At 39.4% G+C, this 27,268-nt stretch overlaps 1 protein-coding gene across 1 annotated transcript in view; it reads left to right on the forward strand.

Moving 5' to 3' along the window:
* Bmpr2 (bone morphogenetic protein receptor type 2) overlaps positions 1-27,268 on the forward strand; it is a 92,693-nt gene that overhangs the window by 26,977 nt on the left and 38,448 nt on the right. Inside the window, exons 2-3 of the mRNA XM_036172854.1 lie at positions 17,927-18,097; positions 19,576-19,746. Of these exons, the coding sequence (XP_036028747.1) occupies positions 17,927-18,097; positions 19,576-19,746 (342 nt within the window). The remainder of the gene's footprint in view (positions 1-17,926; positions 18,098-19,575; positions 19,747-27,268) is intronic.

Raw genomic sequence — 27,268 nt, forward strand, 5'->3', positions numbered from 1 at the left:
GCTCACAGAGATCCGCCTGCCTCTGCCTCCCCAGTGCTGGGATTACAGGAGTGCGCCACCACCGTCCAGGGGCATTAAACCTTTTTTAATCCTTATACTGGCATTTCTGTTCTTCATTTACACATTTCCCCATCTTCACAGCACTTCTCTACTTAAAAATTGTGTTGTACTAATAATGTACCATTATAGGAAATTATTTATTATTTAATTTAGAGATGGAGTCGCCTATAGCCCAGGCTAGCTTTGAACTTTGTGTAGTCCTAGATGAACTTGAACTTTGGAATTAGAGGTGTTCACCACTGTAACTGCCTTTAAGAAATAATTCTTACTGTTTCCCTCAACTTTTCTGTCACTGCCGTGTTTTCTGTGCTTTTGAACAGCCTGGTCTTACCCAGGTGTAACTGTAGTACATCTTACATGCTCAAAGAGGAGCGGTGTACTTTCAGCCTTGCTAATTTACCCACCCTAACCCTTCTTGTTGACATGGACTCGGACATGAAAGAGTTACAGCTTTTGTTCCTGGGGTTCTGGTGATGCTGTTCTTGAACACCTTTGTGCTTTTTGGGCATCTTCTGTTTTTTCCTTCAGATCCATTGTCAATACTCCATTTTTGTGTGCTTATAGAAATGTTTTCATATGCCCACAACATTGTGTTTATTTCTATCCTGCCACTTCCCCTCCAAACTATTCTTTCTCTTTTTTTCTGACTTAGTTACTAATAGTATTGTTCATGATTGCTTAGGCTTTTAGAACGATCTTTGGTTCTTGACTGTTCCCTCACTCTTCCCACGTGTTTACTCTTACCAGAATGTCCAACTGGGCACTGCGACAATCCTGTCAGTTCTAGTAACATTGTCTAGAAACAACTGAAGCACATATGGCGTCTAAAATTTATATTAGTAACCTTCCCTGGAGGGATTTTTCTTATCCCCGTTGTATGGTTGAGATGTTCGAAGAGGCTAAGGAATTTGTGCAAAATAGATGTTAATTTTGTGTGTGTAATGTCAAGCCCTACTCTAGTTCAGTTTGGATCTGTAATTCTTTACTTGTGGCAATCTGTCACCTGGTTCCTGCTTAATTTGCAGCACTGTCTTCTAATGTCCTCCCCTGTATGCATTCTAGCAACTTTGTACTATTTATGGTGTTTGGAACTTAGCACAGGTTACCCAGCTTTCATTCATGATATTTCTCTTGCTCAGGATTTCCTTTTCAGCCATGAGTCATGAACCGTCTGTCACAGCTCAGCTCAGGCTAAATGTCTGTTGTATTAACTTTTTGTTTTTGTTTTTTGAGATAGGATTTCTCTGTGTGGCTCTGTTTGTCCTAGAACTTGCTCTGCAGAGCAGGCTGGCCTCGAACTCACAGAGATCCACCTGCCTTTGCCCCTCGAGTGCTGAGATAAAAGGTGTGAGCCACCACTGACTGGCTGAGATCCTGTCTTAAAACAAGTGTATTTATGTATAACATCATATATACAATACATAAAAAACTGGGGTGGTGCTGGCTAGTCTTTAGAATACTATAAATATGAATTTTGTATCACTTTCTAGTAAAATTGGGCAAATGATGAGCCTCTTTGAGTGTTTGTCTATACAAGAATAACTTACATTACAGTTTGGATTTATTGAAATGTCTTTTAAATGAACATGTAAAATATACATTTATTTTTAAATTCTAATAGTATTAGAATATAGTGAAGTTTTTGCAACTATTTTTATTAGTTTCTATATACTTTCAAAAGTATTTTATTTAAACAAGTACACATGTTTACATATATGTGTATGTGTATGAGGATTGTTATTAAAAACAATGAGTTATATAAAAGAACTAGCATAATGTAATACAGTAAATTGGATTTTAAATGACAGCTGTTAGCGCCCCCTACCCCCAATGAAGAAAGAGATGACTTCTGAAGGGTTTTTGGAATCAGAAAGTTCCTTAATATTGTTTTTATTTTATAGTTGAAAATATTATTTCAGATCACAAAGGTTAACTATGTTTATAAGTAAGTAGTAAATCCTTAATACTTAACATGAGTTAATGGTTTATTATTGGTGATTTGAGGTTTTTCTGTAACATACTGTTTCTTTCCATTACAATAGTAGGTATTTGTAGCATGAATCTTAAAGAGTCTTATTAATAAAAACAAATCCGAGGCTAGGTATTGAGGTGAATGCTGGAAGATCAGAGAAGCAGAACAAGCCACAGCTACCTCACCTTGCCAATTCCTCAGCTGATCCTGTTTCCTCAGACTGGAAGCCTCTGTGTCCTCATCCGAATGGGTCTCAGCTGAACTGCTACTCAAAAGCCTGAAAGCTTAACCAGCCAAATGCTTCTAGTTTCTGGTCTTCACGCCTTATCTATCTTTCTGCTTTCTGCCATCACTCCCTGGGATTAAAGGTGTGAGTCCCCATGCCTGGCTGTTTCCAGCGTGGCCTAGAACTCACAGAGATCCAGATGGATTTCTGCCTCTGAAATGCTAGGATTAAAGGTGTGAGTGCCACCATATTCTAGCCTCTGTATCTAGTGTCTGTTCTGTGCCCTGACCCCAGATAAGTTTATTAGGGTGCACAATATTTTGGGGAACACAATACCACCACAGGTATTTCTTTTTCTTTTTCTTTTTCTTTCTCTTTCTTTTCTTTTTTTTTTTTTTTTCTTTTTGGAGATAGATCTATAGCCCTGGATGGCTTGGAACTCTCTATGTGGACAAGGCTGACCTTGAACTCCCAGCTATGCCTGCCTCTACTTTAGGGGTACAGTGCTGGGATTAAAGTCCAATCAGCGCTATGTCTAGACTGTCATAGTGGCTTTAACCAGGGGTGATTTTGTGTGTAAAACATTGACAGTGTGTGGAGGTGTTACTGATTGTAGTGACTACAAGTTGCTTAATTAGCTAGATAGAAGCTACTAAACTTCTTAACAGTTCATAGAATGCCCCACAGCAAAGAATTGTGTAAGGTTAATGATATAAAAAACTGAGTATATAAGTCATAGCTGTCCACTCATTCTTTGTCCCCTCCCCCCTTTCTTCCTGTGTGTGTGTGCCTGTGTTTGTGTGTGTGCACTTGTGTGTGCCTGTGTTCATGTGTATTCACTTTTGTGTGTGCCTGTGTTTGTGTGTGTGCACTTGTGTGTGTGCCTGTGTTTGTGTGTGTGTGTGCACTTGTGTGTGTGCCTGTGTTCATGTGTATTCACTTTTGTGTGTGCCTGTTTGTGTATGTGCACTTGTGTGTGTACCTGTGTTTGTGTGTGTGCTTGTGTTTGTGTGTGTGCTTGTGTGTGCGCACTTGTGTGTGCCTGTGTTCATGTGTATTCACTTGTGTGTGTGCCTGTGTTCATGTGTATTCACTTGTGTGTGTTACCTGTGTTTGTGTGTGTGCGCTTGTGTGTGTGCTTGTGTTTGTGTGTGTGCACTTGTGTATGTGCCTGTGTTTGTGTGTGTGTGCCTGTGTTCATGTGTATTCACTTTTGTGTGTGCCTGTGTTTGTGTGTGTATGCACTTGTGTGTGCCTGTGTTTGTGTGTGTGCACTTGTGTGTGTGCACTTTTGTGTGTGCCTGTGTTTGTGTGTGTGCACTTGTGTGTGTGCCTGTGTTTGTGTGTGTATGCACGTGTGTGTGTCTGTGTTTGTGTGTGTATGTACTTGTGTGTGTGCCTGTGTTTGTGTGTGTATGCACTTGTGTGTGTGCATGTGGAGTCCAGGAGTCTGTATTGTATGTCTTCAGTTACTCTCCACTGTGTTTTTGAGACAGGGTCTCTCACTAAAGCTGGACCTCATTGATTCCGCTGGCCGGACTGCCGATCAATAAGCTGTGGGATCCTAACTCAGTTCTCATACTCGTGTGGTAATCACTTTACTGACTGAGCCATCTCCCCAGAGCCCTTTGTATTATCATTATTTTCTGTAGTTTTAGCCACTGAATTCACGGCATCATTCATTCTTTCTTTTCTTTTCTTTTCTTTTTTTTTTTCCAGACAGGGTTTTTCCGTGTAAGTAAGTTACAGCACATACAACAAAATAAATGTAAAAATGATTTTTTTTAAAGCCCAGATGTTCTTTAGGAGACACACAGAAATTTTAGCTGTACTAAAGTTATGTCTCACTTCATTAAGGAAGTTATGTAGATGATGGATGAAGACACACTCATCAGGTCTCTCTGTTTACCATATTTCCCATGCCTGTAAGATTAAAACTCAGGTCATTTTCCACCAAAAAATTACAAAAAATTGAAGGCTTTAGATTTAGAATTTTACTAATGGTCTCTCCATTTGAAGCAGAATCTTAATTATGATAGTTATGAGAGGGTATAGGAAATTGCCTATCTTCTGCAACATTTGTTGGGAAGAGCTAAGATGTATTTTGTAGTAATAGTCTTCTGATTGGAACTATAACCTAGGTTCTACATTTTACATCTAGAGTTTGGGCATCCACTAATTTTTTGACTTAAATTGGGATTGTTAATTAATATTACCATACAGTTTTCTTTTCTTTTGAGACAGGGTTTCTCTGTGTAGCTTTGCACCTTTCCTAGATCTCCCTCTGTAGACCAGGCTGGCCTCAAACTCACAGAGATCCACCTGCCTCTGCCTCCCGAGTGCTGGGATTAAAAGCCATACAGTTTTGATTACTATCACATATAGTGATAACATCATTATATCATTATATTGTTTCTTTTAGGAAGGATAACTGAGTTTTTATCAAATTCTGAATTTGATTTTATTTTCTGAGGAAAAGTAGAATAGGGTTGGTGATACTATGTTGCATTCTTGATTTTTTTCCTTTTAATGTTTCCCTTTTAATGTTTCTTGATGTTTCCCTTCTAATTCGTTTTTTCTCAACATTTTCCCTTACAGTGCACATCTTTCTTTCTTTCTTTCTTTTTTTCCTTTTTCCTTCCTTGTAGGCTTTAATACCAGTGGAGGAAATGGACTTGCTAGTAGTAAAGGTGAGAAAAAGCAGAGAGAGGGGAGAGAAGAGGAGGAGAGAGAGGGAAGAGAGGAGGAGAGAGGAGGAGAGAGGAAGAGGAGGGGGAGGAGGAGGAGGAGAAAGGAGCACGCATATTTCTTTTAGGTTAGTGAACTCCTTCCTGAAAACATTGGAGCAGATCATGTTAGAGATGGTGCATTAAGATGAATTTTTACTTTCTTGAGAATTTGACTTCTGTTTTTTAAATAGTATTTTAAAAATTAACTTCATTTTGGTCCTATTCCTAGAAAACAGTATTACATTTTTGTCCACTGCTCTGTTTGTACTGAAAATAACTTCAACTTAAATTGGCTTTGTTGAATTTGAGGGTTTTATTTATTTATCTTTGGTTTTTTGAGACAGGGTTTCTCTGTACACTGTCTTGGAACTTGATTTGTAGACCAGGCTGGCCTTGAGCTCACAGAGATCTGCCTGCCTCTGCCTCCTAAGTTCTGGGATTAAAGGCGTTTGATCAAGTAATATGTGTCCTTTTGTGTCTGGCTAATTTCACTGGACATGTTTTCAAGATTCATGCATGTTGTAGCATTAATCATGTGGTGTGTGTGTGTGTGTGTGTGTGTGTGTGTGTGTGTGTGTGTGTGACACGCATATGTGGAGGTCAGAGGTTGATATTGGGTGTTTTCCTGTCACTCTCCACCTTATCTTTTGAGACAGGTTCTCTCACTGAGCCTGAACTTCACTAACTGACTAGACTGGCTGGCCAGAAAATGCCTCGGGTTCTTAGGTCTCCGTCTCCACACTGGAGTGCAGGTGCTGTCACCACTCAGTCCTTATGCTTCTGCAGCAAGCGCTTTGCTTTGTGTGTTGAGCCGGAGCCTCGACCCTCTTTTCACTTGTGAATTTTTGTAGTTGATAGATACTTGGTCGTTTCCGCTTTTCAGCATTATGAATAATATGGTTATTAATGGCCATTTGCAGGTTTCTGTTGGGCATATTCCTGGGAGTAGAATTGCTGGCATGTATTTGGAAATGTTAAGTTCTTTTTATATAAGGAACACCGGCTCCCTCTTAGGAACCCCGGCCCATTCTGTGAGTTGTCCGTATTTTCTGGCTGCTATACTCTGAAGCACAGAGATTACAGATTTTGATTAAGTACAGTTTTCCTATTTCACCTTCTCTGTTATGACTTTACTGCTGTAGTTACAACACTGTTTTATAATCCAGGGTCACAAAGATATGCTGGGCCTCTGCTTTTTTTCTGAAGATTATATAGAATTTTAGAGTCTGAATTATTTTTGGTTAATTTTTGTTAATGATTTGAAACTAGGAGTCTTCAACTTTATTTTGTTTTGCACAGGCTTATCTACTTGAAACACTGTTTGTTAGAAAGGTTAGTTTTTTGCTGGACCATGGTGGCTCACTCCTTTAATCCCAGCAGCACTCAGGAGGCAGAGGTAGGCGGATCTCTGTGAGTTCCAGGACAGGCTCCAAAGCTACTCAGAGAAACCCTGTCTGGGGGGGGGGTGTTTAATTTTTTTTTTTATTGAATTGTTTCAGCATTGTCTTACAAATAAGTTTTATCAAAGCTGGATATGTGATTGACACACGCCTGTTGCACAGCCCTTAGGAGGCTGAGGCGTGACTGTCACAACTGAAGGCCAGCCTGGGGTACATACACATAGTGAGACCTTGTCTCAAAACAAGAAAATTTAGTAATTAATTTGCCACATAAGTTAAGGGTATATATCTATATGGCCAATTTCTGTTCCACAGATATACATGCTTTATTTCATGAGGATACCACACTGTCTTCACTGAATGATTTGTATAGGATTTGAAACCAAGATATATAAATCATCCAACTTTGTTTATTTTTTGGTCAAATTATTTTAGCTATTCTGGGCTCTTTTTTATGTCAATATAAATTTTAAAAGCCACTCACTAGTTTTTGCAATAAAGGAAATTGCTGTTTGATAGGAATTACATTGAATTAGCAGATAAGCTTGGGAAGTTTTACCACCCACAGCATATTCCTGTCATTCTATGCAAATGTGATGTTGGCTAAGAGCTTGAATTTTTTTTAGTAATGTTTTTAGTTTTCAGTGTATGAATCTGGCACTTACTAGTATTACTTTTGGATTGTGCACTGCTAATGGGTAGAAATACAGTTGATTTTTATATATTGATCTTATGTTCTGGAACATTGTTGAATGTGTTTATTAGCTCTGGTTTATTTTTAAAAGAGATTCCTGGGGCTGGAGACATGGATCAGCAGCTAAGAGCACTAGCTGCTATTCCAGAGGTTCTGGTTTCAATTCCCAGCACCCATATGGTGGTTCACTGCCTGGAACTTAAGGCCCAGAGGATCTGGTTTCTTCTCGTCTCCTCAGGCACCGTATATACATGGTGTACATACATGCAGACAAAATATCCAAACACATAAAATGAATAAAGAATTGAGAATAAAAGAGGTTCCTTATGAATTGTTATGTACAAGACCATGCCACCTGCGATCAAACATATTGATTCTTCCTTCCAAATTTGGTGTTTTCTGTTTTTTGTTTGTTTGTTTGTTTGTTTGTTTGTTTTTCCAGACAGGGTCTCACTGTGTAACAGCTCTGGCTGTCCTGGAACTCACTCTGTAGACCAGGCTGGCCTTGGACTCAGGGATCCTTGAGTGCTGGGATTAAAGGTGTGTGCCACCACTGCCCACCTTGTCTTCTGCTTTTTGTCTTCAGTTTTTGCAGACTTTCCTAACACAGTGTTTAGTAGAATTGAAGGTGGTAACATCTTTTCTTGTTCTTCATCTTGGGGGGACAAAAATCTCTGTTTTTCCATCATTGAGTATGGTAGTAGCTGTGGGTTTTTCGTTGATGCCCTTTCTCAGATTAAGAAGTTACTTTCTGCTCTACACTTGATGAACATTTTAATAATGAGATTGTTGTATACTCTTTTAAAAATTATTTATTTAATGTGTATATGTGTGTTCATGAGTGTATGAATGTGCACTACACATTTTCATGAGCCTGTCGGAGGTCAGAAGAGGCATTGGAACCCCCAGAACTGAAGTTACATGTGGTTGTGAGCCACTGTGTGTGTGTGTGTGTGTGTGTGTGTGTGTGTGTGTGTGTGTGTGTGTGTGTGTGTGTGTGTGTGTGTGTGTTGGGAATTGAACCAAGGTCCTCTGCTACAGCAAGTGTTCTTAACTACTGAACCACCTCTCCCTCCCAAATGGTTGTGTATTCTTGACATCAAATCAATATTGAGCAGTAGTTATATTATTCCACATAGAAAACAATAATGATAGTTTTTGTTTTTGTTTTTAGAGACAGGGTTTCTCTGTGTAGCTTTGGTGCCTGTCCTGGAACTCGCTTTGTAGACCAGGCTGGCCTCGAACTCACAGAGATCCGCCTGGCTCTGCCTCCCAAGTGCTGGGATTAAAGGTGTGTGCCACCACCCCCTGGCTAAGATAGTCTTTCAGTGTCTTCTCATTTCTCTTTTCTCTTCTGAGCCCAGCGTGAGTTATTCCCAACAAATACAGTTTTTGAAATTCAAAACACTATTTGAACACATTTAAAGTGTTTTATTTTGTTCTGGGTGGTGGTGACGGCAGCAGCAGCAGCAGCAGCACACACCTTTAATCCCAGCACTCTGGAAGCAGAGGCAGAAAAATCTGAGTTCGAGGCCAGCCTGGTCTACAGAGCGAGTTCCAGGACAGCCAGGGCTACATAGAGAAACCTGGTCTTAACATCAACAACAACAAAAGTATTTTATATTTCCTGAAGAAGGGTATTATATAGGTAGGGCATATTTTTATTATATTCTCTCTTTTTTTGAGGGGGAGGGTTTCAAGACAGGGTTTCTCTGTAGCTTTGGAGTCTGTCCTGGACTAGCTCTATAGACCAGGCTGGCCTCGATCGAACTCACAGAGATCCACCTGCCTCTGCCTCCCGACTGCTGAGATTACAGTCATACGCCACCACCGCCCGGCCTATATTCTAAAATTTACTCCTCTTTCAAGAGTTCCCTTTGAGTGATCATCCATGGAGTGGAGAAGATGGATGATTCATTTGGGTAAATTGCTTTCTGTGTAGGCACAAGGACTTGAGTTCAAATCACCAACACTCGTGTAGAAAGCACTGACACTGGGGGAGGGCAGAGACGGGTACCTTCCCAAAGCTTGCCAACTGGCCAGACTAGCTGAAATGGCAAATGCCAGGTTCATCAAGACAGCTCCTGTGTCACTAATGTAGAGAGCAGTAGAGGAAGACACCTGATCTATACACGCACCCTCTGACACAGAATGACCACTCATGGCAATGTGGGTGGCAACACTGAGCTACTCAAAGTCTTCCAATAAGCACATTTATTTATGCACTTAGTTCCCGTCTGTTTATATCACTAGGATACAAGTACTTTGAGGGAAAAACAATCTTACTCGTTCAGGATCCCCACGTTTAGAATACTGCTCCCACATAACAAGCACTTAATATTTGACTCTTTAATGGCTGTTATGCCCGTCCCTGGATAGAGGCTTGGGACTGTCCTATTTGCTCTTGTGTGTCGTTGTTGCTCTAGCTTATGAACAGTATGTTTTGTTTGTTTGTTTCTGTTTGAGATGTGTTTTGTGCATGTATGTTAATTAGCTTTTAGAATCTGTGCCGAGAAAGAGTTAAAATAGCAGGCCTGAGACTGCTGTTCTTAGAAAGCCCCGCATTCTAAGTTGGCCATTGGCTGGCATATGGGAATTTGTGTTTGGGAGTGCTCCCACTAAGGGGGACCCTGCAGATGTCCAGGCAAGAAAGGAAACCTGCAGAGGGACTTCGGGAATCTAAAGCCAGGAGGTACATTGTCAGCATATTCAAAACACAGTATAATCTGGGAAAAGTTTCCAGGCAACAATCATTCCCATTCCAGGTTTCCAGGCAACAATCATTTCAGTTCCAGGTGCACAATAAAGCTTAAGGTATGACTGCGTAGAAACACTGTAGAAACACCTTTACAAAGTACCTGGGACCATGAGCATGGATTCTATAGCTAAAAGGCCTGGAATCTAGGCTAGTCTCTGACTGATAGCCTAGTTGTTAGCAGGCTATAAAGTACATGTGACATCTCCAGTAAGTTAAGTTCTATTCATAATGGGAGCTAAAGAGAACTTAATCATCTGGGGAATAATCATCTGGGGAGTTTGGGTAAGTCCTGCCTCTAGCAAAAGGTGGCTGAGGTCTGCCTCCACAGATAGCAAAAAGATCTACAGATTGTACAAGTCCACTCCCAGTTTCTGCATGGAATGCAGGTGTTTTATTTTACCTTCCCATTGAGGAGACACCCCTGCGTGATCAACACTCCTGGTTTCCCTGGATGCCTGTGGGTGCGAGGGTCTCCAAGCTCCCAACACCCCACCATTCCCTGACTGACAAGGAGAGTTTACCGTACTTTGTGCAAAAAGTATAGTTTATGTTAGCCATCTCCTTTTCTTCTGTGAACCTGGGATTTTGGTACCAGACTACAAATGCTTACATGACCAAGCTATTCAATAAAACTTGGAACACTTGTCCTTAGATAGTATTTTGTGTGTTTCAGAATTCAGCAGTGGAGGACTAAGTGTGTGCTGTGTGATGCTGTGAGACTTAAGGATGTCTGGACCTTGTTTCCTCCAGACTTTGGCTCTGAGAACTTTTCCTCTTGTTAGTTTTGGTTTGCATTATTTTGCTGTGACAAATTACAGCTTTGAATATGACTACATGCTGAGTTCTGTGAATCTCAGGAGTCCTCAGCACAGCATTAAACTCAAGAAAATGCTAAAGAGGTGTCTTCTGATGACTTTAATCTCCCAAGGCGCTCTTAATTTGAAATTACGACAGTGCTCAGCAGGATAACATATAAATATGTTGCAATCTGGGTATAAAATATATAAATTAAGGGCTGAGATGTAGCTTGGTAGAGCACTTGCCTAGTACCTGCAAGACCCTAGGTCTGTTTTTCAGTATTGCATAAAGAAAAGGAGGGCATAATTAATAAATTTAAAAAGGTTATTTACTTTACAAAATGATTCATTGTAACATTGGAAAATAAGGGTCTTCTTTGCTTGATTTATTATAATTGAATTAAAAATTTTAAGTACATAGTAAATTTCTGAGGGAAATTCTGTTAAAATAATAGATCTGTGGGGCTGGAAAAATGGCTCAGAATTAAGAGCACTTGATGCTCTTGCAGAAGCCCCAGGTTCAGTTCCCAGCACCTACATGGTGGCTCACAACCACTTATAACTCCAGTTCCAGGGGACATGATGATCTCTTCTGGCCTCCAAGGGTACCAGGCATTTGGGAAAAACATGCATATCCATAAAAATAAAAATAAACGAATCTTTAAAAGAAGATATTAATGGGGTTGAGGAGGTGACTCTGTTGATAAAATGCTTGCCCTGTGAGCATGAGAGCCTGAGTTGAGATCCTTAGTACTCAAATTAAAAACAACAACAACAACACATCGCATAGTAATTCGACTGCTGAGCAGGCAAAGATGGGGGCTTCCTGGATTCGGGCTAGCTAGCCTCATTTATTGGTGAGCTCTCAGTTCTGGGACCCTTTTTCAAAAATCGAAACAAGGTGGGCAGTGATTGAAGAACGCATCCTACAACCACCTATGGTGCACACGTAACACTGACCATAGAGGACATTCTCTTCATCTGTCCTATAACAGAACTACTGGAGTGCTGCTCTGAAATCATAGTCCAGTTTGTCCTTAGGCATTGGTGTTCTGGGAAAAGGATATCATTGCTTCAGTTATTCAGTTATTTGTCCCATGCCTGCAAGGTTTCTGTGCTGTTTATTTTAGATAGTTCATTTTGACACTTAGATAAACAGAAGCCAAGCACATAAGCATACCCAGAATTAGTCCCTGAACTTTGTTCCCAAGGCAGAGATAAGCCGCTTAGATTTCTGCAGTGCAGATAAGTACGTATCAGCTACTGGGGAAGTGTTGTGGGCCTTCTGGGTTGTTTAGACACAAAATGGCAGTGAAGCTTGAAAGATTGGCCAAGTGTGGCTCACGCCAGTACTTCCTGCACTTAGGCTTAGAGCAGGAACTATGATTTCAAGACCTGCCTGGCCTACACGGTGCGTTCCAGGCCAGTCTGGCTTTAATGGGATATGTCTTTCAGAGAAATTTATATCCATTCATAGTCAGCTTAACAGATGTTCAGAATAGTAATCATTTTTAAATTTCTGCATTTGTCTTATTAAAACAGCTTCATTTTTATTTGCATTCTCTAAACCAAATATCTCGTTTATTTTATTTCCCAATTTTTATCTACCTATGAGTAAACTATTATTTATCACTGCAATGTTTTTGCCTCCTAAATCTTTTCCATTATATAAATTGGCTATTTCTTGATTCTGAAAAAGTTTTGTAGAATTAATCTGAAAACTGTTTCTCTATAATTATGTATACTTTCTAGAATTTTAGATTTATAAATGTCATACTTTGTAGACAAAAGATCTAGGCTCTTCTCAAAATGTTAGATTAAATAAGATATCCTGTTGATAAACCCAAGGTTGTTTTTATTTGTCTCTGTTGAAATCCTCCTTTCTTTCCTTATTTTAAGTCTTCCTCATGATTGCGCAAACTCTATTCTTTGACTTTCTGAGTTTATAGTTTTGTGAATCGATGCCTGTTCATTAAGCATTTGCCAGTAACCACCAGGCAGCTCATTTGTACATTTCTTCTTTTGTCTACTTTTAGTTATTTGTCAACTTTATCTGTATTTTAATATATGACTGTGGCAAATGTGTATTGTTATTTATGTCTGTTCAGTAAAAATAATAAAAGACTATATATCATGAAAGATGGAACAACATTTAGAATCTTTTTTTGTTTTTTTTAAGGCAGGGTTTCTCTGTGTAGCCCTGACTGTGCTGGAACTCTCTCTGTAGACCAGGCTGGCCTCGAACTCAAAGAGATCCACCTGCCTCTGCCTCTTGAGTGCTGAGATTAAAGCTGTACACCACCACGCCTGGCAACCATCACCAGGTTCTTTTTTGTTTGTTTGTTTTTTTGTTTTTTTTGACAGGGTTTCTCCGTGTAGCTCCGCGCCTTTCCTCATCACCAGGTTCTTAATTCACTTAATTTGATTATCTCCAGTTTTATCTATTTTCCTACAAGGAACAACTTTATTCTTCATGGCTGAAAAAATTCTCTCTGTCGCTGTCACATACACAGAACCAATCTATATTGGTTCTATAACTTAGCTCTTGTGAGCATGCTTCAAAAATATTAGTATGCAAATATCCCTGTGATGTGCTTGGAGTCCTCGGTGTAAAACTCAGTAGTGGTATAGTGGGGCCACTATACCACTGTTGTTAGAAACATCCATACTGATTTCCATAGTTACTAGATGACTTTGCATCTCTAGAAGCACAGTATAAAGAAGGGTTCTCTTTTGTCTAATTTCTCATCTTTTGTTTTCTAAACTGTACCCTTTCTGACTTTGGTGAAATGTAATCTCAGTGTGGTTTTAATTTGCATTCTCTAATGGGTAGGATGTTTAGCCTTTTTTTTTTTTTTTTTCTAAGAACTGTAGAATATTTATTATCTGCAATAGGGTATTTGACCTTTTCCTTTCCTTTTTGTGTCCCTGTCCCTTCTCTTGGTTCATTACTCTAGCTAAGGCACCCAGCAGTACACTGAGTAAGAATGGACAAAGTGAGCTAGGTGTGGCACGAGCCTTTAATACCAGCATGGGAACCAGCAGAGTTCCCAGATAGCCAGGGCTACATAGTGAGATCCTGTCTCAGGAAAAACAAAGTGGAGAAAGTGGACACTCCGGCCTGCAAGACGGTTCAACAAGTATAGTACTTGCCTCCAAGACTTACGACCTGAGTTTGATCCTTACGACCCACATGATCCCATGATGTTTTCTCACCTCCAAACAACTTAAAAAGAAAAAAGTGGGGGCTGGAGAGATGGCTCAGAGGTTAAGAGCACTGGCTGTTCTTCCAGAGGCCCTGAGTTCAATTCCCAGCACCCACATGATGGCTCATGACCATCTGTAATGAGATCTGGTACCCTCGTCTGTCCTGCAGGCTGAATAATCACTGTATACATAATAAATAAATAAATAAATAAATCCTTAAAAAAAAAAAGACGAAGAATCGAAGAATCTTGAAAAAAAGAAAAAAAGAAAAAAGTGAATGCCCTTGTTCTTGATTTTAGTGGAAATGCTTTGAGTTTTTATTATTTAGTATAATTACTGTTGGCTATATGTTTGTCATATATATCTTTTATTAAGAATATTTTTTTGTATTCCTAGTCTTTCTAGGGCTGGTGTTGGATTTTGTCAATACTCTTTATCTACATCTGTTGAGATGAAACTGTGATTTCTGTCCTTGAGGCCATTGACGGGATTGTTATGTGTGTTACCTTACGTATGTTGAAGCATCCCTGTTTCTCTGCTGTAAAGCCAAACTTGGTCATGGTGAATGTCTTTTTGTTGTGTTCTTCAATTTGGTTTGCAGGCATTTTTTTTGGGGGGGGGGATCTTTTGCATCTGTTTTTAGCAGAGGAATTGGTCAGTAATTTTTCCTTATTATGTCTTTTTTTCTTTTTTTTGGAGCTAAGGATCAAACCCAGGGCGTTGCGCTTGCTAGGCAAGCGCTCTACCACTGAGCTAAATTCCCAACCCCATATTATTTATGTCTTTATAAGAGGAGTTTTGTAGTATTCCTTCAATTTCTGTTCTGTGGAATAGTTTGAGAAATTCTAGAAGCCATTGCTGTGGAGTTAGTACTTTTTGGAGGACTCAGGTTACTTTTATTTTTCATGTTTCTTGTGTTTTTGCATTAGGACTTGAACATCTGGGGTTAAGTCATTGGTTAGAATTTTTTCTTTTTTTTTTTTTTTAATTATCATTGTTCTTTCAGTGGAAGTGCTTGCAATATTCAAGAAGTGATTAGATTGTTCAGGTTGAGGTCTCATTCTCCTCTGCTAGACAGGTGTTGAGCTTCCGACCTAGCTACCCCGCCCCCAACAGAATACTGTCCATGTCAACAATCCTCTCTCATTTGTTCCAGTTTCAACTCTCATTGTTAGCCCTTCTCAGACCCCCAGGTGCCTTAGAAATCCTGTTTGATCTGCAGATTTGTTTTATGTTTTTCAGCTTTTACCAATCTGATAACGTAGACTTCCCTTCTTTAGTGTATTGGTCTTTCATGAGATATGAAGGATTTGGAGTCTGCATTCTCATTTTCTGAGCGGCTACTCTATAGGTTTAAACAGAACCCTTCCTTCCTTCTTTCTTCTTTCAGATGAACGGTTGTGTTTATCTGAAGGGAAAGGTGCACCACTGTGCCAGCAATGCTGGCTTCTAGCTCATTTTCTAAATTGGCAGCACTACATATATACTGTGCTCTTTAGATATTGGTAAATATCTTCTAGAAGATTGCAAAGTAGTTTAAAAATCAAGCTACATTTTTTTCCCACTAATTACTGCCTGTGGTTTGGTTTGTTTGAATAAAATATATTACCAAAGATTTGATAACTGCAACTCTATATCTACTTGTAAATCTTCTGTTACCTGGCCCAGGACTTGGGAAGTATTTTGCGTAGTAATAAATGTAGCAGGTCTGTCTATGTGAATGGGCTGACACACCGCTGTTAAACCCTGTCATTCCTTTTCTAGACTTCTTTGTTATGTTCAGAAACATTATTTTAATAAATAATATGCATTGCTAAATGCTTCGAGATTATACTGTCCCAATTTTGTATACCTCAGATCAAAAACTGATTCAGAAGTTCATAAAAAATTATTGGTTATCCTTAGTGATTATCCTTGCTACTCAAACATTAGGAAAATCTGTTTTAAGAAATTAAAGATCAAGTCGGGCGGTGGTGGTGCACGCCTGTAATCCCAGCACTCCGGAGGCAGAGGCAGGCGGATCTCTGTGAGTTCAAGGCCAGCCTGGTCTACCAAGCGAGTTCCAGGAAAGGCGCAAAGCTACACAGAGAAACCCTGTCTCGAAAAACAAAACAAAACAAACAAACAAAAAAAAAGAAATTAAAGATCAGATGTTGATTTTTGAAAACCTTTTACTTCTTTGGTATTTTCCACAATGCTGGCATGCTGGCTTATGTTTGTTATTCAATGAGTTACATGGTAAATGTGCTATTGGTATCAGTTAAATCACATGATATATATATGGATTGGCATTACATTGCATTAGATTGTCCCTTAAGTGTGAGGGCTGTTGAAAATTTCCTCATCTGGCTATTTCAAGTAACGCAAAATCATTTTCTCTTTGCTCAGAAGTAGTCTCAGTTTTGAAAACAGATTTAGCTGAGAGAGGTGGTGCGCATCTGTAATCCCAGCACTTGTGGGCAGAGACAGGCGGGTCTCTGAGTTTGAGGCCAGAGCTGGTCTACATATCAAGTTCTAGGCCAGTCAGAGCTACAAAATAAGACTGACCCTTAAAAAATACATACATACACGCATATGTAATCAGACATGATCTGCATATCATGAAATAGACTCCTCTGAAGTAAAGAATTCCATGATTTCTTTCTGTTAATTCGATAGTTATGTGCTATTAGCACATTAAAATTTTAGAACATACATATATATCATTCTGAAAAGAAACTATATATACATTTTTTGTTATTTGTAGAGACTCACAGAGGCTCCCTAGTGAGAACTTACTCAAGGTCAGAGAATCTGAGTTTGCTTTACCCAGCATGGCTGCATAAGGGGAAGATTTGACCATGGGCATGGTTACCAGATGTTTGGAAGGGTCTACACTTGGCTGTGCGGTTTGCTTTGATCTAGCAAGGGGGAGGTCTTTTGCTCTGCCCCTTGGCCTTGTTATAAAAAAAACCCTTTTGAAGAGTCAGAAGGGACCATTAGGTTTTGATCCAGGTCCTCCCGAAGCTATCCTGTGTTTCTTTCTATCCAAGTTTCTTACCCCTCTCTCCTCCTCATAGGAACCCTTTTAAAAGGTGGGAGCTGGCCGCCCAGTTATTTTCACACCTCAGCCTATCAGGCCTAATAAAATAACTTTATACGAATGACTGTAAAATGATAGAATTGAATACTGTAGAATTTGCCAGCATTCTTACGCTTTTAGGGTTTTGTTTGTTTGTTTGTTTTTGTTTGTTTGTTTTTAAGGCAGGGTCTCTCTATGTAGCCCTGGCTGGCCTGGACCTAATAGACTATACTAGTTTCCAACTCAGAGACCCACTTGCCTCTGCCTGCCAAGTGCTGGGAATAGAGGTTTTCACCACCATGCCCAGCCTATCTGTTTGTTTTAAAGGTTGATTTAGAGCATGGTATTTCTTTTTCTTTTTTTGAGGTAAGGTCTCACTTTGTAGCTCTGGCTGGCCTGGAAGTCACTCTGTAGACCAAGCTGATCTAGAACTCTCAGAGATCCGCCTGCCTCTGCCTCCCCAGTGCTGGGATTACAGGTGTGCACCACCATGCCTCATTGAACATGGGGTTTCATTTTTTGAAGAGCAGAAATACTCAGTAGTAGAAACAGTGGTGAGGGTCACATGATGAAAGAAGACTGTCTTTAGGACATTTTAAAACACTCCTTTTTGCTTGGGTGTAAGAAAATTGTACAGAAGGAAATGGCCAGAGGGTGTGTATAGAGAGATGAGGCGGTGTTTAAAAGCACGTGTACTGCTCTTACAGGTGACCCAGGTTCAGTTCCCAGGAACTATGTCAGACAGTTACAGGAGCATCCAACTCCTCTGGCCTCTCTGGGTATCTGTACACACACACACTCACACACACTTAAAATAATACAAATAAATCTTGAAAAAGGAAATTATTGGGTAAATGTAAAATTAAAGATTTATTCAACAATTAAATTTGAAAAATTTAGCAGGAAAATTTATAATTTTATTCAAACTATTATAAATAAAGAAATCAAAGATTTTCATAATCACTAGTATTATCAAAGTAACATCAATTTATGGTTGTGTTATTTCCTTTTGTTTTTTTCAGCTTCCCAGAATCAGGAACGGCTGTGTGCGTTTAAAGACCCGTATCAACAAGACCTTGGGATAGGTGAGAGCAGAATCTCTCACGAAAACGGGACAATACTGTGCTCCAAAGGGAGCACGTGCTATGGTCTGTGGGAGAAGTCAAAAGGAGACATCAACCTTGTGAAGCAAGGCGAGTAATACTTTTATTTTCACTTAACATTGTGGTTTTCTTTTCTCTTGGGTGCTGAGAGTCCAACACAGAATGTCATGCACATAGGCAGCAAGCTCTCTGCCACAGGGCCATATCCTCAGCATTGTTTGCATACAGTTGAAGTTTATCTAGAAAAGACGTGTAGATAGATTAAAATCCTATCCAGAAAAGTAGTAACTAACAATGTAAACACATACATATATCTATATATTCACCCACAAGCTCCAAGTTTGTAAAAGAATTTTTACTTTTTGTTTGTTTGTTTGTTTGACTTACTGACTGATTGATAGATAGATTGACTAACTGCGATAAGGCCTTACTGTGTAGACCATGCTGGCCTAGAACTCATAGAGATCTGCCTTCCTTTGCTTCCCAAGTGTGGAGACTAAAGGCATGCTCCACTACGCCTGGCCTTTTTTTTTTTTTTTTTTTTTTTGAGACAGGGTTTCTCTATAGCTTCGGAGTCTGTCCTGGACTAGCTCTATAGACCAGGCTGGCCTCAAACTCACAGAGATTCCCCTGCCTCTGCCTCCCGAGTGCTGGGATTAAAGGCGTGCACCACCACCATCCCACCTGGCCTTTTAATAACATTTTTGTCTATAAGTTAATATATGTAAATGAAGTTTGGGAAAAACTACTCAAAAAACCCAAGATCTACAACTCAATTCTGTTAAAAAATATTGTTTCTATCTTGATTTGTTCCCTTTAAGTAAAAATGAAGTTTGGAAAAAACTACTCAAAAAACCCAAGATCTACAACTCAATTCTGTTAAAAATTATTGTTTCTATATTGATTTGTTCCCTTTAAGTACGTTCTCCATGTATTTTAATGTTTACATGTGTACCAGTCTTCTTGGACAATTGTGATAATGCTATATAATAATTCCATGCTCTTTCCCCCATGTTATTGTAAATAATTTCTGAAAATGTACCTCAGCACCGTATTTCACTAGGTACATGCATCACAGTTTACTTACATGCTTTGGATACTCTGCTGTTTTAAGTTTTCACTGAAATGCTTTATCTTGCAGTAAAAAACTTTAAACATATACATACATAAACATAAATGTTAGATTCTTTGATGTAGAATTAGTAGATCATAAAATGTATGATTATTTTAAAGGTTCTTCGTTAAAATTGCTGTGGGTTTTTCCAAAATTATCATCATACATACATTTATTATAGAATTGTATGAGAGTAACTGTCACTAACACTTTGTTATGGTTGCATATTGTTATTTTAAAAATTAGGACAATTTAAATCTAAACAGTTTGACTTTGCAGTTAATCAGAACCATGTAGGTCACTTTTTCCTCATGAAATATCTGTTGTTTACTTGACCATTATTTTTCAGGTTGTTTAATGACATATATCACGTGGTTTCATATTGCTGCAATTGTTTCATAGTTTGTAGTTACTTACTGTAGTCTTCCTAACTCACTTTAATATTGATTTGTAGGATGTTGGTCTCACATTGGTGACCCCCAAGAGTGTCACTATGAAGAGTGTGTTGTGACTACCACCCCACCCTCTATTCAGAACGGAACGTACCGTTTTTGCTGCTGTAGTACAGATTTATGTAATGTCAACTTTACCGAGAATTTTCCACCTCCTGATACAACACCACTCAGTGAGTATTTACAGTACCTTCTTTACAGTTGCTTGCTTTAGAAGTTTTGAAAGTATAAGACAGATAAACATTCAAGGTTAGTAAAAAAGAGGAGAGTTCCAACTTGTAAAATTTAATCTAAAATTCCAAAAGAGACTTACCGGCACCAGAAAAGTGCCAGTGTGTAACAATTAAGTCTGAATCAAGATAAAGTTTCCCTTTTGTCAGGAAATGGTGCTGTGTGCTTGTTCTCCCATTACTCCAGAGACTTAAGGCAGTAGGGTTGCAGGTTCAAAGCCAGCCTGGCTACCTGGTCAATTCTTGGCCATTCTGGACTACATATCAGGACCATGTCTCAACAAACAAAAAACCAAAACCCTCTTAAGGGAATTAGTGATATTAAGAAAACTACAAGTCAGGCGTGGTGGTACACGCTCTTAATTACAGCACTCAGGAGGCAGAAGTAGGTAGATCTCTGCCAGTTTGATGCCAGCATGGTCTACATAGCAAGTTCTAGGCCAGTTGGGGCTAGACAATGAAACCCTGTCTGAAAAATAAAACAATAACCACAAATAAAAAGGAAACTGTAGCTATAGTGTAGTGTCTTGTTCCTGTTTGTCTCACTTATTCTGGAGGCCAAGGAAGGCGGGTCACTTGAGGTCATATGTTTAAGTCTAGTGTGGGAAATACAGAGAAATCCTAACTCAAGAAACAGACAGCAGCCAGCAGTGTGGCACACACTTTTAATCCCAGTACTCAGAGGCAGAGGCAGGTCAATCTATGTGAGTTTGAGGCCAGCCTGGGCTACATAGCAAGTTCTAGACCAGCCAGAGCTCCATGGTGAGACCCTGTCTTAAATGAAAAACCAAAACCCATAATAAAACAGAAAACTAGCCAAACAAAATGAACATTAACAACAAAATCCTTCATAGAGGATAGACATGTAACTGTAGAACAGAGGAAGAAGAAAGACTCTGTAATTGAAACTTGCAATGCAACTTATTGATATAGACAGGAATTTTTAAATGTGTTCACATGCATCATGTAATGTATATATGAATATATTTTATGTATATAAAAATTTAAACATATATACTGTGGTGGTGTGAATGAGAATGGCCCTATAGGCTATGTGTTTGGGTGCTTGGTCTCCTGTTGGTGGAACTGTTTGGGAAAGATTAGGAGGTGTGGCCTTGCTGGAGGAAATGTGTCATTGGGGGTGGATTTTGAGGTTTCAGAAGTCCACACCATTCCCAGTTAGCTCTCTGCCTTGCGCTTGTGGTCAGATGTAAGCGCTCAGCTACTGCTATAGCACCATTCCTGTCTGCCCCCATGCTCCTCGCCATGATGGTTCCCAGTAAACTGTTGCTTTTGTAAGTCACCTTGGTCACTGTCGTTTCACAGAAATAGGAAAGTAATGAAGGCAGAAGTTGGTACCAGGGAGTGGCCGGCCCTCTGCTGTGACAGGCCTGGCCATGGCATTTTTTGGAGGAATGTATGAGACTTTGTATTAAGAGAGGGGTTGAATGGCCATACTAGTTGGAGCTTGGAAGACAGTAGTGCTGAGGGTGATGTGGGCTTTGGGGGACAAGCTCAAGATGTTTCAGAAGGAAACAATATTAGCAACTAGCCTAGAGTCCATTCTTGTGATATTTTGGCAAAGAATGTGGCTGCTTTTTGCCCTTGTACTAGGAATCAGAGGATATGAGTGCAGATGCCTCAGGAGGCCAGAAGAAGGAATTGGTAAAGTCCAGCTGGCTGTAAGGTGCTCCGTGTAGGTGTTGAGATCTAAGATTTCGATTCTCTGCGAGAGCATTAGACTCTCTGACCCACCAAGCCGTCTTTCTACCTCTGTAAAACATTTTTTTATGTGCTAAAGGAGTTTTCAACTAAGCAGTAGCTGAACTGCTGCAATGACAAGATTGTCATATAATTAATGGCAAAAATGTCCCATCCCCAGCACTCATAAAAAGCTGGGCTTGCAGTCTCAGCTCTGGGGAGATAGACAGGCAGAGAATGGGGCCCACTGTTCAGCCAGCTTAGCTAAATAAGAAAGCTCCAGGCCCTAATGAGAAACCTTGTCTCAGAAAACAAACTGGACAGTGCCTGAGAAAGAATTACACCAAGCTATCCTAGGGCCTCCATGCACATAAGTGCACACACAGCGTATGTACACAGGTACCTATCTATGTATGTGTACACACACACACTCAACATACAGTGTGCTGAAGGCTAATGTGGGTCAAGTGATGGACGCTTTAACATTGTCTGAGCGTGAAACTTCACAATAACAATATTGTGGTTTAATAGTAGTCTAAATAGCCAACAAGAGAGTAGAGGAGGAAGATATCTGTTTCACACAGGGACATTGTGTAACTGTTGAAGCAAACAGCTGTAAACTCAGGTGAAGTGGTGAACACCTGTAATCCCAGCACTTGGAGGAGTTGAGACGGAGAGTTCAAAGCTCAAGGCTCACCTCCGCTGTTCAGCAAATTCATGGCCACTCTGGGCATTATGAGATCCTGTTTCAAAAAACTGAGTAAATAAGTAAATATCAATAAATATTATGAAAAATGCATAACTATCTTGAAAATACTTATTGTTCTAAGCAGAAAATCTGGGGACTGGGGAGATGGCATAGTGGTTACGAACACTGGCTGCCCTTGCAGAAGATCTAAGCTTGATTCCCAGCACCTATGTGGTAGCTTACAACTGTTGTTAACTCCAGTTCCAGGGCTCTGTTCCCTTTTTCTGGCACCAGCCATACAAGTGGTGCACAAACATACATCAGACAAAACACCTAGACTAATAAAATAAGAAAGGGAAAAGTGTGAGAGTGTAGTAATTGCATCTAACTGATGTAACTGTTAAAATTGGAGAGACTACAAAGAAACTATGCCATTTGCCCACTCTGTCTCTCTCTTGGAGCACTGTGTTAGTCCAGACTGGCCTCTCACTCCCTATGTAGTCCAGGCTAGCTAAACTCAAAATCTTCCCGTTGTCACCTCCCAAGCCTTGCAATCACAGGTATGTACCACTGTACAGACTTGCTTCTTTTTAAAGAGTGCCCTTGTGGGCTGGAGAGATGCTCAGTGGGTAAGCTCACTGACAGCTCTTCTGAGGTCCCAGCTTTGGGTTCCAGCATCCACATGATGGCTTGAACTATCTGTAACTGTTGTCCCAAAGGACTGATGCTGTCTTCTGACCTCTGAGGGCAGAGTCATGTATCCTGTGCATAGACATACGCACACCAAACACCCATACACGTAAAACAAAAAATTGAAAAACTGCCTTTTTGTCCCTACTAACCATTATAGTGTTGGGCACATAATGAGAATGTAATAAATGTGGAATAAATAAATAAACAAAGTGGTTTGTATGAAAGTGTAAATTATAAAATATTATCAAAAGGTTGAAAGGAATTTTGTTTTTAAACTGAAAAAAATATTTGAAGAAATTAAGTTGATGCCTCTCTTTTGTACACATGTGGCACACAGACATTTATAAACTTCATACACATAAAATAATAAAATTAAAAATTTACCCGTATATAATGGAGAGAGGTATGGCTAATTGAAAGCTGCTTGCTGCTTTCTGCTAAGAAGACAGAGACTGTATAGTTACAAGAACAGTGCAGACCTAAACAAAATTATTGGCCCCTTATTTATACTCATTGTTAGGTACAAAACACTACTTTTAGTTCCTTATCTCTCCACCTCATAAATCAAGCATCATGCCAAACAGTGGTGGCGCACACCTTTAATCCCAGCACTCGGGAAGCAGAGGCAGGTGGAGCTCTGTGAATACAAGGCCAGCCTGGGCTACAGAGTGAGTTTCAGGACAGCCAGGGCTACACAGTGGAACCCTGTCTCAGGGGGAAAAAAAAGTATCAGAATATTTTAGGCACTTGATTTTAATTCTTAAAGTAATAGGAGGATCCAGAATACTTTCCCCCACTAGATGCCAGTATATGATCACATTTTCAAACAAACATCCTTGAAAAATATACTTGTAACCTCTTTTAGAGTTTAAAAAGAAAACATTTCATGACTACATAATAATGCTACATTCTAGGGAACAGCAGAGAGTACTTAGTATTCTTTGTTTGTTCTGATCATTTTCGGGAAGATATTTTTAGTTAAGTAACTTATTTCTTTAAAAAAACACCTAAAAATTTTTATGTGTATAGGAGCTTTGGGTTCATATATGTATGTGCACCATGCTTGGTGTCTGCAGAAGCCAGAAGAGTGTATTCTATCCCCTGGAACTGGAGTTACAGATGGTGTGATCCACCATGAGGGTCTTCTGGAAGAGCCACGAGTGCTCTTAATTGCTGAGCCGTTTTTCTATCCCCCAAACTATCCTTTACTTTTTGGTTTTTGAGACAGGGTTTCTCTGTGTAGTTTTGGTGCCTGTCCTGGATCTCACTCTGTAGACCAGGCTAGCCTCGAACTCACAGAGATCCACCTGCCTCTGCCTCCCGAGTGCTGGGATTAAAGGTGTGTGCTACCACCCGGCAGTCTGGGAATTTGTTAGAATTGGTTTACAGGCTCAGGACTAAGTAGTCCAAGAGTGGCTGTCTCCTGGCAGAAGGGCAAAGGATACAGTAGTTGTTCAGTCCACAAGATCTGGATGTCTCAGCAATCCTCACCTGGTGTTAGAGTCCCAGAGACTTCCTAGAGAGCTGCTGGTCTTCGGTCTACATTGGAATCCTAAAGAAGTAGGCTCTAATACCAGCAAAGGAATGCCTCCGCAATGGGATTGATGACCTTGCCAGCCACAGGGAGGGCAAGCAGGCCAAAAGCAGAAACTTCTTTCTTCATGTCATTTTAAATGGGCTGCCACCAGAAGGGGGCCTAGATTTAGGGTGGGCTTTCCTACTTCAAATAATCCATTCAAGGAAATCCCTCACAGATGTGCCCAGCGGATTGAGTTTTAGTTAATTTCAGATATAGTCAAGCTGACACCCAAGATTAGCCATCTCATTGGTGTAAATGTGTGTGACTTGAAACAATTAGAAACAAAGTTACTCATTGCAGCGTTGTTACAGCAAAACAGAGGTGAATGTGCATCAGTAGAGAATCGTTAACTTACTTTGCCACAATAGTATCAAGAAATGGGATGAAGTTCTGAAATGGTTTTTAAATATATCCAGACTAAATACAAGAACAGCTTCAAGTGAATATTAAGTATGTCAGAAAAGAGGAGGATTTCTGTATCCTACGTACATGAGGAAATTTTGAAAGAACACAGATGTGTATGCATGTAAGTGTGTGCGTGCATTGTTGAGAATAGGGTTGTTAAGAAGACACTCCACTGAACAGCTCTAAATTTTCATGTCAGTGTGTTGCTCATTCAAAAATTAAGAGACATAAATTTAAGAAATATTTTGAATGTAAAACATTTCAGGATCTAACTTACTAGATAATTACAATGTTATGAAATGCTAACAGTATAAGTACTTTAGAAGTATTTAAATTTGTACTACTGAATTTTATTTTTATTTATAAGTATATAATCAATCGTTAAAAAGTAAGTTCTCGGGCTGGAGAGATGGCTCAGAGGTTAAAAGTGCTGACTCTTCTTCCAGAGGACCTGAGTTCAATTCCCGGCACCCACATGGCGGCTCACTCCTGTCTGTAACTCCAGTTTCAAGGGACCCTGACACCCATGGCAAAACACAAATGCACATAAAATGTGTATTTAAAAAAAAATAAGTTCTCTTCTAAAAAAAGTGTGATCTAACTGCTGAGCCGTCTCTCCAGCCCCACAAACAACCATTTTTAAGTGTAAAGCTTAGCACTTGCAAATATGTCTACACTGTTGTATAGTCAGTCTCTAAAAATCTTTTTTGTTTGTTTGTTTTTGTTTTTCAAAGCAGGGTTTCTCTGTGTAGCCTTGGCTATCCTAGAACTCACTCTGTAGACCAGGCTGGCCTGGAACTCACAGAGATCCACCTGCCTCTGCCTCCCAAGTGCTGGGATTAAAGCATGCGCCACCATTGCCTGGCTCTAAAAATCTTTTCTATCTTGCAAAATGGAAACTACACTTTCTTTTATATATATATATAAAATTTAATTTAATTTTACAAACCAACCACGGATTCTCCCCGACCCCCAAACTACATTTTTTTTAACCACTCTCCATTACTTGATTCCTCCAAAGCCTGGTGACTGCACTTGTACTTTGTGATCTCAGGAATTTGACCACTCTAGAACCTCATTCATGTAAATGCAATCAGACATGTGTGTTTCTCTTACTCTTAGTTTTATAGACTATTTTCTTTACCTTCATTTCAGATTTTAAAGTAAATAAAGTTGCAAAAAAGAGTGACATCATAACTAAGTAACTGAAAAGCAAGGAATAAGATAATTTTAAAAAGTAAAAGACTGGGCTGGGGAGACGGTTCATCAGCTAAGATCGGTGGCTCACAGGCATTTGTAACTCCAGTTCCAGGTGATCTGACACCCTCTTCTGACCTCTGTGAGCTCCTGGGTGAGGTTGGTGCACATATATACAGTCAGACATACATGCTGACACATGAAACACATATTTTCTTTTTAGAAAAAAACTACAAATAATGAAGCTAAAGGTAAAGAGGTCAAATATTAGATGTCTTTCTGTTTTTGTTGTTCTACTCTCTTATGACCTTTTTCTTTTGTTATAACTTTATCGTGTGTGTGTGTGTGTGTGTGTGTGTGTGTGTGTGTGTGTGTGTTTCATTCTTCTGCTGTTCTTTTGTAAATGGGACATAGTGTCTTGAAAATTAGAAAGCCGTAGCTCGTTTTTTGTTTATTGTTATTTTTGTTTTGTGTAATCTAAGAGCTAGTCAGATATTTAACCAGACAAGTTAAATTAAAACTGGTCTTAAATATTTAGTGTTAATTACTCAAATGCATATCCACACCCCATTGCTTCCTGTTACCCATACTTTGGTAGATATGTATATAATACTTTTCCATTTCTGCAGTTTCTTTATGTTTCTGGTCTAGTAGTTGGTGAACACATTAAAAAGGAGTTTAAGAAAAATATTTTTAAAAATTCAGTGTTAAAAAATTGATTAAAAAGTAAAAAGAAATGTGAAGTCTTCCTCTATTCAATTTTTAAAAAAAATAATAAACATGAACATTAATCTGATTGTGATCATTGTATAGGTAACATTCCAGGCATATTAGTTAAGTCAACATTGTTCATTCCTTATAAAAATATTTGTTAAATGCTGAGCTATGTGATATAGTATGGAAGTATTTTAGCAATCTTAATTATCTTAGAAATTCATTAAACTCTTCTTGCATTAATTGTTTTAATGTTGAAGCTGTATTCGTTTGCTTTTATGAAAAATAAATTCCTTGAAAACAGAAATCTAAGCCCTAATTTGCTTCTCTGCACAGAGTGGTTAAAGATTAAGCAGCTGACATAACCACTAGTGTGTTTTATTTGAACTTCTCCCTGCTGGTTGCTGCACATGGAACAATGTTGTTCTTTCTTTGACACAGACCCACACAAAAGCTGAGTGTAGTAAGGAAGCAGACAGCCCGCCTCC

The sequence above is a fragment of the Onychomys torridus genome, chromosome 23 (assembly GCF_903995425.1).
Source record: "Onychomys torridus chromosome 23, mOncTor1.1, whole genome shotgun sequence".
NCBI lineage: Eukaryota > Metazoa > Chordata > Mammalia > Rodentia > Cricetidae > Onychomys > Onychomys torridus.